The sequence below is a fragment of the Lycorma delicatula genome, chromosome 12 (genome assembly GCF_047948215.1).
Source record: "Lycorma delicatula isolate Av1 chromosome 12, ASM4794821v1, whole genome shotgun sequence".
Taxonomy (NCBI): domain Eukaryota; kingdom Metazoa; phylum Arthropoda; class Insecta; order Hemiptera; family Fulgoridae; genus Lycorma; species Lycorma delicatula.
In genome coordinates, this window is record NC_134466.1 from 69,817,523 (window position 1) to 69,833,390 (window position 15,868).

At 33.4% G+C, this 15,868-nt stretch overlaps 1 protein-coding gene across 3 annotated transcripts in view; it reads right to left on the reverse strand.

The window, feature by feature from the left end:
* The window catches only part of LOC142333464 (putative serine incorporator), a 69,927-nt gene that overhangs the window by 23,783 nt on the left and 30,276 nt on the right, over positions 1 to 15,868 (reverse strand). For all 3 annotated transcript variants that reach the window (XM_075380655.1, XM_075380656.1, XM_075380657.1), the window contains exons 5-7: positions 7,788 to 7,872; positions 2,695 to 2,878; positions 1,928 to 2,125 (exon numbers count right to left, since the gene is read on the reverse strand). In XM_075380655.1, the coding sequence (XP_075236770.1) occupies positions 1,928 to 2,125; positions 2,695 to 2,878; positions 7,788 to 7,872 (467 nt within the window). The remainder of the gene's footprint in view (positions 1 to 1,927; positions 2,126 to 2,694; positions 2,879 to 7,787; positions 7,873 to 15,868) is intronic.

Sequence of the window (15,868 nt, forward strand, 5' to 3'; positions counted from 1 at the left end):
ATCCGTGTAAAAATAACTGGCTTTACTAGGACTTGAAAGCTGTAACTCTTGACTTTCCAAATCAGCTGAATTGGGAAGACGCGTTGACTTTCCAAATCAGCTGATTTGGGAAGACGCGTTAACCACTAGACCAACCCGACGGGGTTAGGCTAGCTAGCTGAAGTTGTGCAACTGTACAGAATTGAATATTATGAATTATCAGTGTCTGAAGAAGTGCTGCTATCTACAGCAGCTTTTGAGATTGTGTCATCCTCATATTCTGTATGTAGGTTGATCAAATTAAATTTACTTTAATATATATATATATATAATCTTTCTAAAATGTCAAAAACCCCTATTATTTGTATTAATATTGTATTCTGTACATGATAATATATAGTTGCCTGTAAAAAAAAATGGCTGCAAGTAGTGGTTGCCATTATTTGAACTATTTACTTTCAGTCTGGATGAGTGTGAATGAGACAGAAGGAATGCACGTGCTTCATGTTGTAAAAAAGAATGCAGTGCAACTATCGTGTACAGAAAAAATTAAACTTCAATTTAGTATATAATTATTTTTGAAAAACATAATGAGCATAAATAATTAACAATAACATACCTGTTTACACCTGGTAACTTGGAGGTTGTGGCTGACTGAAAACTGGCAACCATTTTTTTTTACATTCTTCACATCATTTTCTTTCAAATGACATTTAATTCACATAAAAAAATATAAATGCAATTCGTTAAAATACATTAATTACAATACATTAAATTAAAGGTAATTGCGGCTAATTTTTACTAGGCAACCCGGCAGTAATGTATTAAATTATCATTAACCATTCACTTAAATCGAGTTTCATTAAAAAACAGATACCTGCAGAAATCGGGTGCTGGATCTTAGACTATAAACATAAAAATAAATTTAATATGATGAACCTTCAGACAGAATATGAGGACAGTATTTTGAAAGCTGTAGTAGATGGCACCACCATCTATTTTGACAGAGATGTATAATTTAATGTATTTCAATCAGTATAGAAAAGTAAGTTCAGTTAAATGAACATGCATAATTGCTTTAATTAAAATTATTTTTATTTGATTTTAATTTGAATTCTTTATTTATATTTTTAATTTTAATTTGTTTTTACGCCTTGATGTCATATTTTTACATATGTAAAAATTTTTACAATTTAATTTTTAATGTTATTTTAATTAATTTTTCATACTTTTAAATTTTAATTTAATTTTTAATTTAACAGAATAAAAGTTTAAAATAAAAAGTGCAAAAATAAAATAAATAAATGCATATGTATTATATTTTACGAAGTTTGTAATGTAATTTGGGATGAATATATAATGTAGCTGATGAGACAAGTAAATCACGAAAGCGCTCCTGCATACATTATGGAATAAGGTAAGTCATCCTACTTTATTTATTATGTAATTTGGTTGATGTAATTAAATATATATATATTGTTATTGTTATATATATATATATATATATATATATATATATATATATATATATATATATATATATATATATATATATAAAACAATAACAGAAGTAAATCCACAACAACAAAAAAAATCTATAAATAATTAGCAGGTTTTCAGAACACAAAAATTCTTTAAAATATTATTTCCGTTCGCGTGCACGAAGTTCAAATGATTGCAAATGTGTTTTTATCTTAAAATAAGAAAGTACATCTGCTAAAAAATAAAATCTTAGAAAACTAATGTGTGAACTCTGTTATCATAAAATTGTTTAATTATCATTAATTTTAAATACTTAAATACACCTGATAAAAAAATCAGGTAGCCTGAAAAACAGAATTCATTAAAATTTTAATAAATGTTTAGTACTTACTAAAATCTAATTAAACGATATAATTAATCGGTACAACTGAACTTATTACATTAGAAAAGGAAATACAGTACTCACCCTGATTATCTTTAACAAGAACATGTTCAGATATGGAGAATCTGTCAGATTTTGATGCTGAACGAAGACTAGAATACAATACACAGCACATCCATACAATCAGACCTACAATACTTTCTGAATCAAAATGAACTTTACTTGGATTTTTATCTGCTTCTCCTGTGATACCGAGAAAGAAACCAGGATTGCAGTTCTTATCTAAAGAAAAAATATTATAAAAACTTAAGCGATTCAAATTATTTTTAAATAAATTATTAAACATCAATATTAATGAACTTACGTATACTATATATAGAGAATTTTCTCAGGTTTTTATGAATAAAACAACAAACAGTTAACAACTGAAAAATGTAGGCCCTATGGACACTTGGACAGTAAGAAAAAATTTATTAAAAAAAGCTAAAAAAATTCTAAAATAAAAAAACAAATTTTTAAAAATGACATGATGTAAATGGAAAAACAAATAAGACGTTTTAAAAAACCTGAAACAAAAGAAAAAATTAACCTAGATTTTGTAAAAATCTATAAAAAATGAAGGAAAAAGGTAAAAACATTGCAATATTATTGAATAGGTAAAATATGCAAGTGATCGAACATATAAACTAGTAATACTATCAGCACTTCCTTTGGAATTATTTGTGATCATAAATTTCTTTTTTCAGCTGCATTTATAGAAAAACATTATTTAATTACATGACATCAAAAACTGGAAGCATTTTATTTAAAATATAAAAATAATAGTAATAAAATTACAATACATAACGTACCAGGATTGCTAGCAAGCGATGACCATGTCAAATATACTGCATATAAAGTTACAACTGAAGACTGAAGTAAACCAGATCTGGGTTGCATTTCCTGAACGTTTGGTAATACCGATATTACGCTAGCAATTATGGCAATGATCAAATTCAAACTAATCAAAATCTTGTTGAGGGTACAATCATCGCTCTAAAAATATAATAAATTAAATATAAGCAAAACCAAATACTAACAATAATTTATTTTACAGATACAAAAAAAAATGCAACATGAATAATAGGAAAAACAGTAAATTAAAATCTTTTCGTAACCTTTCTTTTTGTTCCTATGGCTGCTACTAACAGACAAAAAAAAATACTAAATATTTAAGAATACTTCTTTAAACATTTTATTATAAAAATTAGATATTTTTTTATCCCAAACAGCTATTAAAGATGTCTTCAACATTAATGTCCTTGACCTAACAATTAGTATCATTTACAAATGTCAAGGGTGAATTAAATATAAACAGGAATTTTTGTTGTAGTAAACGCACGGCTAATGGAGAGGGGCATGGCTTCTCAGTGTTGTACAAAGGGATGCATGGAGGATATCCCACTCCTAAAAAGCCAGCTCACTACTTTTTTCTAGTTAGTGTCATAATGTCAGAGCAGGTCGCACATTGCGGAACGTATTATTTAAATTTCTGCAGAGGGTGTGACACCATCTGAAATTTCAAAACACTTCAGGCACAGTTTGGGAACAACACACTTAAAAAGTTCAAGAATATGATTGGCTCTGTAGTTTTTGGAAAGACAAGAACCAGTTGAGAATGAAGGTTACCAACGTTGCCAAAGACAAGTGCTACTGCTGAAAATGTTCTCGTGGTTCATCACCTTATCGAGGATGACAATCTATTAACAATCATTACTGGTGATCTTGGATGTAAAAAATTGGCAGCACGATGGGTCCCTCGTCTTCTCACAGAAGGTTAGCAGCTCTATCAGCTAGAGGTGTGCCAGCGGTTGCCGAGTCATTCATTACCAATCTGAAGAATTTATTTTGCATTAAATCATAACCTGTAATGAAACTTGGGTGCACCATTACACCCCAGAATCAGAACAGGCAAGTATGGAGTGGCGAAAAATGGGAGAAACCGCACCCATTAAAGCCAAAACTCAACTGTCAGCTGGAAAGGTTCTGGCCACAGTATTTTTTGATTTCGAAGGAGTTTTGCATGTTGACTTTCTCCATGAACATTGTACAGTGAATTCTGTGTACTACTGCCAACTTTTAGATGAAGCAAAATTCACACATAATCAAAAAAGACGTCAATTTCCAATCCGAGATTTCATTCTCCTTCATGACAATGCTTGGCCCCATACCACGGCTCACTCCAGAAAAAATTGCATCCTTATTCGGGACTACACTGGAGCACCCTCCATACAGTTCGGACTTATTCCCTTGCGATTATAATTTGTTTAGGCCAATAAAAGAAGCACTTTGAGGACAGAAATTTGAAGACAATGCTGCTTTTGAAGCATTAATGTGTAACACCACCTTCATTTTACGATGGTGGGATCAAAAAACTACTTATCCGCTGCAAAATATGTGTTTCCAAAGAGGAAATTATGTAAAAAAAAAATAATACTATGTGTTTTTATTACCCTTCAATTAATTATAAAACAAAATTCTGGTTTACATGTGATTTACTCTTGTACAATAGAAGATAATTATTTAAATGGACTTAATTCTATGTTAGCAGTTCAAGAATTATTAAGCGGATGAATTTTAACTTTAAATACAGATAAAACCATTGTAATAAGCTTTTCAAGTAAATGTAATGATGATAACTGAAATAACTGCATGGACAGATTTCTTAATAATGATAACAAAAATATTTCTGTTTGACCATACTGCAAAATTAATGGGGGTTTTTATAAGAAGAAAAAATCTTCTGTAGTAATTACATTGATTTCATTAGTAACAAAAAATGTAATATTTTGGTTTGAAGCATTTTAATTAAAATACAGCTTTTCATCATTATTATATCCTTTTTTAACTTATCGTAGATACTCCAGGTATTTTTTAAATTGAGACATCATTAAATTGCTGACTACTACAGTATGTTGTCACCAATAGAGGCCACTTCAAACATTTACTCTAAAAAACAATTTAATTTAAACAAGGCTACAATTACTTATTCTATCTAATATTTATTTTGTATAAATTTAAATAAATCTTGCTGTTTATTATAATTTCATAGGATTTTTTAAATCCTGCTTTCCCATCAAAGTAATCTTTTTATTGTTACCAATAATTAGTGTTTTAATTTACTTAATCATTTTTAAATAAAAAAAGTTCTGCCTTTTACAATGTAAACAATGTTTTACACTTTTAACTACTAATTATTTAGCATTAAAAATGTAAAAAAAGATTCGGCATCTTCAAATTAATTAATTAAATATTGATGAAGATGAAATCAACCTGAAAATGTCATAATTTTTAGCAATTGGTTGGTTTTTTATAAATTTGTCTGCAATGAAAGGATTAACATTTTATCTTATATGAGGTGTTTTGATAAAACTAACGATTACTGAGACATTAAATAATTAATTTGGATGCCATTTTGAAATTTGTCAGTGTGTTTACACTGTAATTTTTTATTTTTTTGAGAAAGTTCAAGTAAAGATGTGTATCAAGCATTATAATACAGAGTGATATTTAATCCTGTTACCAAATTTTTAATGTCTGGTAATTTTTTTCTAAGAAAGGGAAATTTTGTTTTGTGACGCGAAGTTGTTAGCGCTACTCAACCGGTATAGATACGGCAGTGTGAGTTGATTCTCCTTGAGCTGTGTAAACTTTTGTGCTGTTTCCGGTTGTGTTACGAACAGAATATCTTTTACCATAGAACAACAAATTTTCACTCTTTAACAATATTTTGCTACGAAATCGTACGCGAGTGTAAAAGAATCATTTCAAATTAAAATTGTTAGTGTTCCTCTGCCAGAAAAAAATTGTCAATTTCTAGGCTAGCAAATCGATTTCGAGAGACAGGTAGTGTTTGCGACAGAAAACATAGCAGTCGACCGACTCGCTTGACAGATGATGTTTTAGAGAATGTGAAAACAAGATTGCTCAATTCTCCATGGAAAAGTTTACGAAAACTTTCCATGCAAGTCGGTTTGTCATATTAGAGTGTTCAGAAAGCCGCTAAGAAATTGAAATTGTATCTGTATCGCGTACGATTAGTCCAAGAGCTTCAGCCTCCAGATTTAAACAAGCGATTGCAATATTGCCGTTGTTTTAGGTCTCTTGTAAACAATAACGGAATCAAATTTTTAAACAGTGTTCTTTAGTGATGAAGCTCGGATCCATCTCGACGGTTATGTCAACAGTCAAAACTGTTGAATTTGGGTGGTTGAAAATCCTAACCCTTTACAAGACAAATCTTTGCATCCTGAAAAAAATGGTGTGTGGTGTGCGATATCTCGTCATCGTAGAGTTGGACCCATATTCTTCGAACAGACAGTAAATTGTGAAGTATACAGGAATACTGTGCGCCAATTTGTGTCCCTCCTGGAATCTCAAGAACAGTACTGCTGGCTTCAGCAAGACGGAGCTACATGCCACACTTCTCGAGAAACCGTGGATTTTCTGCAACAGTTCTTTGATGAACGAATAATAAGGAAGGGCTTTTAGCCTCCAAGGTCTCCAGACCTCACATCTCCTGACTACTTTTTGTGGGGCTATATTAAGTCCGAGGCCTTAAAAAACAATCCTCACACTATTACAGTCAATATTACAGATTTAATCACGAATATTTCCAATGGAACTCTTAAAAAGGTTTCTGCTAATATGCTGAAAAGAGTCTGTGCATGTATAATCGCAAGGGGTGGGCATTTTGAGCATATTTTTTTCACAATCATTTAAGTAATAGCTCTTTATTAAATCTCTTTTGTAAGTAACAAATACATGTTTTTATTCCACCTAAATTTCCCATTCTTAAATTACATTTAAAATTGGGTAACAGGACTAAAAAATCACTCTGTAGTTCCTAATTCTGGTATAAATTTAGTTCAGGTATCAATTTTTTTTTGGAAAACAGAATATGACCAACACTAAAGAAAAATGGCCTTTTTTCATACAACATCAATTGTTCATTTGAATAAAATTCAAAAAAAAATTACCAGATACAGTTTCTTGATTCATTCTGTACTCTGTGTAGCACATTTATATTGATTTTCTTAATCATTAATCAAAATATGAAAATATTAAAAATTATTATTTAAACGCTGGTAGAGTTTTGTTAACGTAATATTTATAATACATTTAATATGAAATGAAATATAAATCACCAAAACAAAGTAAATAGATAACTTACACTGAAACTTCAAATATTAATTCTAAGCAACAATTTTCATAGGATCCTACATCTTCAGTTGATTTGTTAATTTGGAATATTATTCCAGTATTAGACCAGCATAATTTGCGAATTCATCCATAATAAATTTAAAAATTTTCAAAAAACAAATTAACAAATCATAAATAAATATGTTTTAATATAATTATAGAATTTAACAACACTGAAGATCCAGGATCATGCGAAAATAAATTCATGCAATTAATATGGTAAGTTGTATTGAAACTTTATCTATTTACTATGTTTTAATGGTTTGTATTTCATTTCATTAGCACAGTGATCAATATGTTAATGAATTATTTGAATTTTAAAAATATATATATCTTATTTTCAATACCTAGCTATCACCTTCAGTTTTTTCCATCAAAATTAAACCATATTAAAAATAACTAAAAGTTTAAAATATCTAAAACATCTAAGCATTTTTAGCAATTGCTTTTTCTGTATAAAAAACAAATATTTTAAATGGTCTATCTATACATTACATGATTTATGATGCATGCATGAACACGTAATGTAATTATTTATTATTAGTATTGTTCATGTTTGTAACATTTTAACATTTATTTATCTAAGTTTAATGTATTATAAATCTTAACTTAAAAAAAAGGGTTAAGTATTATATAAAATAAATATCTGTATAGAAGCAATCATTTTTAATTATTACAATATAAATGAAATAAAACAAATTACCTGAGTGAAATATACAAACAAAAGAACTACTCCAATGATTGCAAGAAGGTAATTTACAAGAGTTGCAATCAACAAAGCAGCATACCTTAAAGAATAAAAAATAAATGAGTACATTAAAATAAACATATATTAATTAAATAAAATTGCATATTCTGGGATACATCTGTAAAGACAGTCATTGAAATAATTCTAAAAATTGCATCTATGGGTTAAAAAATCGATCATAACAAAAAACACACATCCTACAGGAAATTTACATAGTAAAAAGGCAATATTACTGCTATGGTTAAGAGTACGGAATATTCCATACTCTGAAAGTCCTCAACTTTATATACTTGTGAAAATGACAACTCATGGTATGAGGAATCTTATTTCCATCAGATACTAGAATGAGAAATCAATTGTTTCCCTACCATCCCGAGCTAGCCTAAGCTACCACCTTGAACTGTCCCTTAACCAACAGAATTAATTTGGACAAAAATAAATTATACACAAAACGTAATGAATGACATTAATTAACTGAAAGAAAAGTTGGTAGGGAACTGGATAGTGAATTTTCAAAAACAGGTTATTACATTTTAAAGAAAGAATAATGATTAATAAGATGAGTATTATGAGCTGAACAGAGCTATGGATTTGTTTAGATAACTTATTTACTGTACTTCTTGCTATTAATTATTTTGTTAAAAGCATATTGCTTTTTAGTCTTTTCATAAACGTTAGTAAATAACTTAACCGACAAATAAAAACTAACCTCACATTCAACTTTGTTTTTTTTTTCAGTTCAACTGAATAGAAAAAAATTAACCTTAAATAGAAAACCAAATACTTACAATTAGTGATTATCAGGAGCAGATTATTTGCCTCTGATTAATTGTGATGGGTCAATAAGAAATTAAAAAAAAAAAAATATCAGCTTTTTTTGTTTCAGTGTTAAAAAAGATGCTTCCATTATACCAGCGGTCATTACTCAACCAAAAGGGAATAACTATCATCTACAATCAGTGATCAGTGATTTGTGAATCTTTCTTTTTGTTACTGTGTATGTATTTACACTGCCTTTTTTTATTCTGGTACTGTATTTTTATTAGGGTTGTTTTTTTATGTTAAGACATGGCAGAAAAACATAAATTTATGATTCTACCTATTCAATAAAAAATTAATAACTTAGAAGAAACAGTACACTAGAATACTGTGTAGGTTAAGAAACTGTGCGCTTATTCAAAAATAAGGAAGAGTGAACATTTTTTTTGTTTCATCTTCTGGTTCATTAGATGGAACATCATAAATTGATGGATATCAACATATATGAACTTGAATCATGCCTCTCTGGTTCAACTAAATATGGGCAGAAGGTACGCACGCCACTGCCTCAGCCATCAGGCATAAACTGAAAATATCTTTTGTTAGTTAATGAGTTTCAACACCAATGAAAATGTATTTTTGATGCATTTGCCTCAAAAGACATGAAAGACCACATAAGTGTGGCAACCGGGATCATTACAAGGCAAGTGTCTTCCCCTATGGGATCAATACACCTCACTAATCACCTGCAAGGCACTCATGGAATCTTTACAGAGAAGTAAATGTCAATATGTTGGGCTAATTATATTTAAGGCAGAGTTGACTGGGAGAACTCATTGTGAGTACATGTGTGTTTCGTAGCTCCGCACTTTTGTAGTGTTTAGTGATTTTTGGGGATTTTTTATTGGATTGGATGAATGGCTTTTGTGGGTGTGTTTTTTTGAAAGTGTTTATATTTGATTTTTGGACAACGGATGAATAAGTTATCAAGATTTTAACGTCATCCTTATTGCTATAGGCATTAAGGTTTATATTAGTGTGACAAGTGGCTATATGTGCTAATATTTGTCACTGTGTTGTTTACGACCGTCGTCATGAACAGCCACGTTCATCTTGAGTTGAGACTGAACATTTTTCAAAGTGGTAGTGCAGACAGTAGAGGGGTACCTTATTTCTTTAATATCTTAGTACCTGATACTCTAACCTTCATACCGTTCTGTATCTATCCGTGTTAGGTCATTCTCTATCAATTGATGAGATGACCCAAAATAACCCCCCCAAAAAGTCTTCCCTCCCATTTTTGGCATCATACATATAACCTCCCCCCAATCACTCCCCTAAAACCCTGCTCCTCTTTTATCAGCTGGAGTGTCCTGCAACACGTTTTTTGAAGCCCTGACTAGTGAGAGATGGATCAGCAGCATCCATTTAAGGCTTCAAGGACACTGGGAAGATCCCCAGTGAGGACAGAAACCAAAGAGGACGCATCTTCAGCAAAGGGTGAAGACAAAAGGCATATAGTCATTGAGATGGTTTCCACTGAGATACAAGAGGAGTAGGTCGGAAAAGTCAAAAAGAGGAAGCAGAAACCTAGTGATGAGTAGAGGAGTAATGAGGATGACCTTATCAACCTCACTGAGGGTCTGGAGGGTGTCAGCAATATCTTCTGCAAAGAGGATCTCGCTGACACCCAAGCAAGGATTGTAAATTAAACAGTTACAATTAAAATGGCAAAGTTTGTTGCCAAGTTTTGTAATTATAAAGTAGAACTCACAAACAGGAATGCCAGAGAGCAGTATGCAGTTTTTGCGGTACCGAGGACAAATCAGTGCATACTTCACTATATAAGACCATAGTTGAGACAGCTACACAAACTCCCGCTGCACAGGGCACTAATGACACACAAATTGCTCATGAGGAGGAGGTGGATGAAGAAACGTTGGGAAGGCTCGTGACTAAAAGATGGCCGAAACATATTTTCAAGCATACAGAGCTGATCGAGCGCCCTGCTAATGATAAAGATACTAGCAAGGTGATGATTTTCGACATTGACAGTAATCCTAAACTGAGATTACAGAAAAGAGTTTTAGCCAAGGTTCCTTGGATCACAAAGCTAAACCAGGAAGCAAAGCTTAATCCAGGCCAAGTTCCGCTAGAGCAGTTATCCACAGGGGTTTTGTCTGGTGAGGCATTCAACATAAAAAAAAGAGGAAGTTAAATATCATGATTAACTCATGGGTTGGGGAAGAACAAACAACCAAGCCCATCATACTACAAGCCGTGGGAAAAATTGTTCAAATAAAGAGTACCAAGAGTGACCATTGGTGGCATACAGGGGAGAACTGTAATGTATTTTTGAAGGAAATCGATGAGATTACCATCAATGAGGTGAATGAAGAAGCTTTTCGGACGGTACTCAGTATTAGTGGGTTGGCTAAAGTGCTTTCTACCAGACCAGTATATGGTGCAACCAAGGTTGCTGCCACGGTTGCAGTCCCAGCGGGAAATGTCACCTCACTGACCAGATGTGGTAGAATACAAATTGGCTGAGTCTCCTGTAGGACTGCCACACGCTCAAGTGAAGAGAGATGTTATAAGTGCAGGGAGCTTGGCCGTCAAGCTTCTGCCTGCAAAGGACCGGACAGGAGCAAACTATGTTTCAATTGTGGTAGCGAAAGTCATCAGAAAGGGGACTGCACGGCAGGGACAAGATGTGCTGACTGTGGAAAAGATGGCCATCTCACTGGTAGCAAGAGGTTTAATAAGACCATCAAATGAAAGCATTAATCTTAACAGGAGTAGGGGTGCCCATGATTTACTCTGGGTAACCGCCAGGAAAGATGAGACTGATCCGCTGATTATAAGTGAACCCAACCTAGGAGTGGTGGAGATTGATACATGGATCGGAATGCCACTATTTGCTGTCTGGCACAGAACATGACCATTTTGAACAGGGGCCAGGGTCGCAGATTCATATGAATCGAGGTGGAAAGGATCAGGTTAATTAGCATCTATCTGTTCCCAAAAATAGATTTAAATGAATATAAGGAGACCCTGGAAGAGACAGCTGGAACAATCATGAACAGTAGTCTTCCATGTGTATTGGCAGGAGATTTTAACAACTCCTGCACAGAGTAGGGATGTTATTCCACTAATTGTAGAGGTAACATCTTCACTGAAATAACAGCAGCTACCAGGCTGCATTGTGCCAATGTTGCAAGGGTAGTCTCATTTGTAAGGGTGAGTGCTCGAGCACCCTCGACTACATGTTCGCTCACAGACTTGATTAACAGAGTTAAAGATTGGAGGATGCTTGACAAAGAGACTCTTAGTTATCACCTCCACATTGAGTATGAGATTGTATAGCAGGTGTCCAGGTGTCACTTAAATTATATTTAAGTTTAGGTTAAACTGGGTTAGGTATATTAAATTAGGTGTGGAGGCTTAATTCAAGAAGTTCAGTTGACCTCAAAGAGATAATCACAGGGAAGCTCTCTGATGGAATGGTCCTAGCGAATGGACTTATGGATCTCCTTTCGGAGGTCCTTGACGAAATTAGGAGAGATGGCCCGCATAGCAAGCCGATGGTCTATTGGTGGAACAGTAAAATTGTGATTTTCAGAAAAGAATGCCGCAGTGCCAGGAGGGCTCTCCAGAAAGTTATCAGATGAAACCTTGACACCACAGCTGCCAAGCGGAGACTAGCCGAAAGCAGGATCATAGGATCATAGGTGAAGGAGATCATTGGTATGCTCTTCCTGAGGGGAGATGGGGAGAGATGATGGGAAATCATTGCACTTGTTATTCTCCGAATCATAATCGAAGAGCTCCACCTCACTAGCTGCATAGCAACTAGCAGAAAGTTGAGCTTAGGCAAAAGCCCAGGTCCAGATGAGATCCCTGCGGAGGCGGTCAGAGCATTAGTTGAAGTAGACCCCCTTAGTGATGTTATGTTAACCAGGGTTTCTGATGAGCGAGGTTATCCCCAAGGAATGGAAAACAGCCAGGCTAATTTTATTGAAGAAGCCTGGCAGAGAAGAACTTGACCCAGGAAGCTACAGGCTGTTGTGACTTTTAAATACAATGGGCAAGCTAGCTTTTTGAAGCAATAATCCTGAGGTGACTCAAGGTAGAGGTAAAGGCTGACAGTAGACTGTCAAACCATCAATATAGTTTTCATGAAGGCAGATCAACCATTGATGCTTTCCTGAGGGTTACTACCTAGGTTGATGGCGGCAGCTCGTGGAACTTGGTGCACCAGGGACTTGCCAATGTTGGTCCTCCTTGATGAGAGAAATGCATTTATTTGTGTTAAGTGGACCGTGATCTTAGAAGAGTTAAATAGGAGGAATATCTCCTCCTATCTTGAAACAGTGTTCCATGACTTCCTGAGCATAAGGAAAATCATAGCCACAACAGCTCATCTCAGGACAGAGATATGGAGAATGGGGTCAGTCCTGTAGGGGTCTATGCTTGGACCTATGCTCTGGAATCTTATTTATGATGACTTACTCAACCTTGACGGGCTGGAGGGGGTGGACATAGTAGGCCTTGCCAATGATGTGGCACTGGTCACCGTGGACAGAAGTTCAGAAAGACTGGTGAACAAGATGGACCTTGCAATTAGTAGGGCCAAGGAATGGCTTGAGACAAAGGGAGTAGACAAGATAAGCCGTTTCTGAGACAAGGTCAAAAGGTCAAGCCAGGTTCTGGGACAAGGTCAAAAGGTCAAGCCAGGTTCTGGGACAAGGTCAAAAAGTCACGGACAGGGTGGCAACGTCGCATCTGACAACAACGCAAAATATTAGGCAACGACGCGCATCTGACAACGCCGCAAAAGATTTGGCAACATTGCGGCGCAGTTTGACAACGTCGCGCAATAGATTTGGCAACGTCGTCGCATAATAACTATTAAATTATAATAATAATAGTTTTAATTTGTACCAATATGTTTAATCATATCTTATCTTTTGTAGCATTAACAATTTTATTTTGTGCGGTTTACCTGTTTATCTGGGTTTTTTTACGTCAACAAGTTCGTGCCAATTTTATATAAAACCGGCAGATGTTTCATACATTTATAGTGTGTTCTTAGTGTCCGAATATGTACGCGTCAAAACCATTATATAGGTGGGCAAAATACTTTCTTAATAATAATAATGATAATAATTAGATTTAAACATTCTTTCATATGTGAGAGCAAAATTCTTAAATGTAATTATGTTAATATTCCAGTAATAATTATTTGCATCAATATTACTATTTGTTCAATTTAATTTATTTTCAGGAAAAAATTTATTTTAACAGATGTCGCAAGATATGTTTTCTTTAAGTTTATGAAGTTTTATTTTTCTATTCTTTTTTTCAGAATGGAGATGAGTATAATACGTTTGTGTCTGTCGCACGTGGGCTAAATAAGAAAGTGAGCAATATTAGGAATTATCGTTGGAGTTCAACCGTTTTCCTGTAGAGGTAAAATAAATAACAAAAAATTTTTTTGGAAATTTACAAGGAAATGTTGCTACATCGTTTATTGGATATTATCCTTTTACGATGAAAACATCGTCGTTTATAAATCGACTGATAAGTAACGGTTACAAAAGTTATATTAAACAAAGACCGGCATTAAAAAAGATTGATTTGATGAGATATTTATTATGTAGGATTAACTGTGCAAAATTTATAACATGTACTTGTGGTCATCCAATTTGCATGTCGTGCAAGAAAAAAATAAAACCGCCAACCAAATGTTCGTTATGCGGTGACGGCGCAATCTTAATTTTTAGTAAATGTTTTTTTAAAAAACAAATACATAAAATATGTGTGTATCTACTACCGTGTATCTAATGTGTGTAACAGAAGAACAATCTTCTGTTTCTTTTCAGCATGATTGTGGAGTACGTAATGGAATATGTAATATGTATCCCGTAATAAAAAGAATGATCAGATTATCTTTTCGTTAAGAATGAAATAGAAAACGAAGATGATGATGATGAAGAAAGTTTTCTAAATCTTACAGGACAAGAGGTTAAGAAAAGAACATTATGTAAGATTTGTTTTGAAGATGAAATTGGCATAGTATTTATGCCATGCGGTCATAATGCATGTAGGAAATGTGTTGTAAAGTTATATGGAGATGAACCAAAGAAAGCGGAGGAAAATCGTTGTCCATTCTGTAGAAAGATTGTTGTATTAACAGACTTCGTCAATAAAGGTAAACATACATATATATATATATATATATATATATATATATATATATATATATATACTTTATGCGATTTTATATTTTAAATAATAACCGCACACATTTACTAATGTAGTTATTTTGTTTCAGTTGCAATCGTCGTCGTTGTCGCAAACTGAAAAGGAAGATTTAGTTAACGAATATTGCGAGATTGGTATCGTTTAAAAAAAAAGTTAAGAGGAACTGGAAAACGAATTAGAAATCTATAAAATTAATAATCGCATCAAAAAAATTAAATTGAGAAATGTTTGTTCCGTTTGCGGTACTGAGTCGAAGAAACCAAACCATGTCAATATCTGATTTGAAGAAATGTCGTATTTATCAAAACGCGGAACAATATTTATGTGTTGAGTGCGGTTTTGTGTTCGAATCAAAAACTATAATTCTTCACAGTTGTTTATGGCACTACGAACTCAATCCTGATTGCAATACCGCCAAAGAAGCTTATGACTGTTACAAATTCTTTAAAGTGAGCGATGTATTTGATATACTATTACGTAACACGTTCAGGCACTGGCCGATAAAATCGTTTAAAATTGATATGTTAGAGACGGGGTTCTATTTTATTGGCGTGTTAGATACTGTAGCATATATAGTGCGGCGTTGAATTATTCGAGAGGATGGATGATGAGTTCCATTTGAGGAACATAAACGTGCGTCTCCAAACTGCGTACTGGTCAACGGGTCATCAAAGGGCGAAGAGGTGAGTTGATGTTCGTTATATTCATGCGCGAACTAAGTCTCGTTTGATATATAAGCAATTCAATAATACGTTTCATGTTATTTGTTCTAGGAGCAGCAAGCTGTAGTCGACAAGAAACAATGAGTTCGTCCTCCTCATCATCACCATCAGAGACCGAAAAATATTTTTCTGCAAAAAATCCCCAAAAGTATTAAAAGGAAACATGCCGATTTGACAAGAGGGAAGTTCGAATCTGATCTGAGATTACGGGAAGACTTTAAACCACTTACCGAACCCTTGATTAAGCTTGATGAACAAATCATCGCTGATTCTGAAGAGGTTAAAATA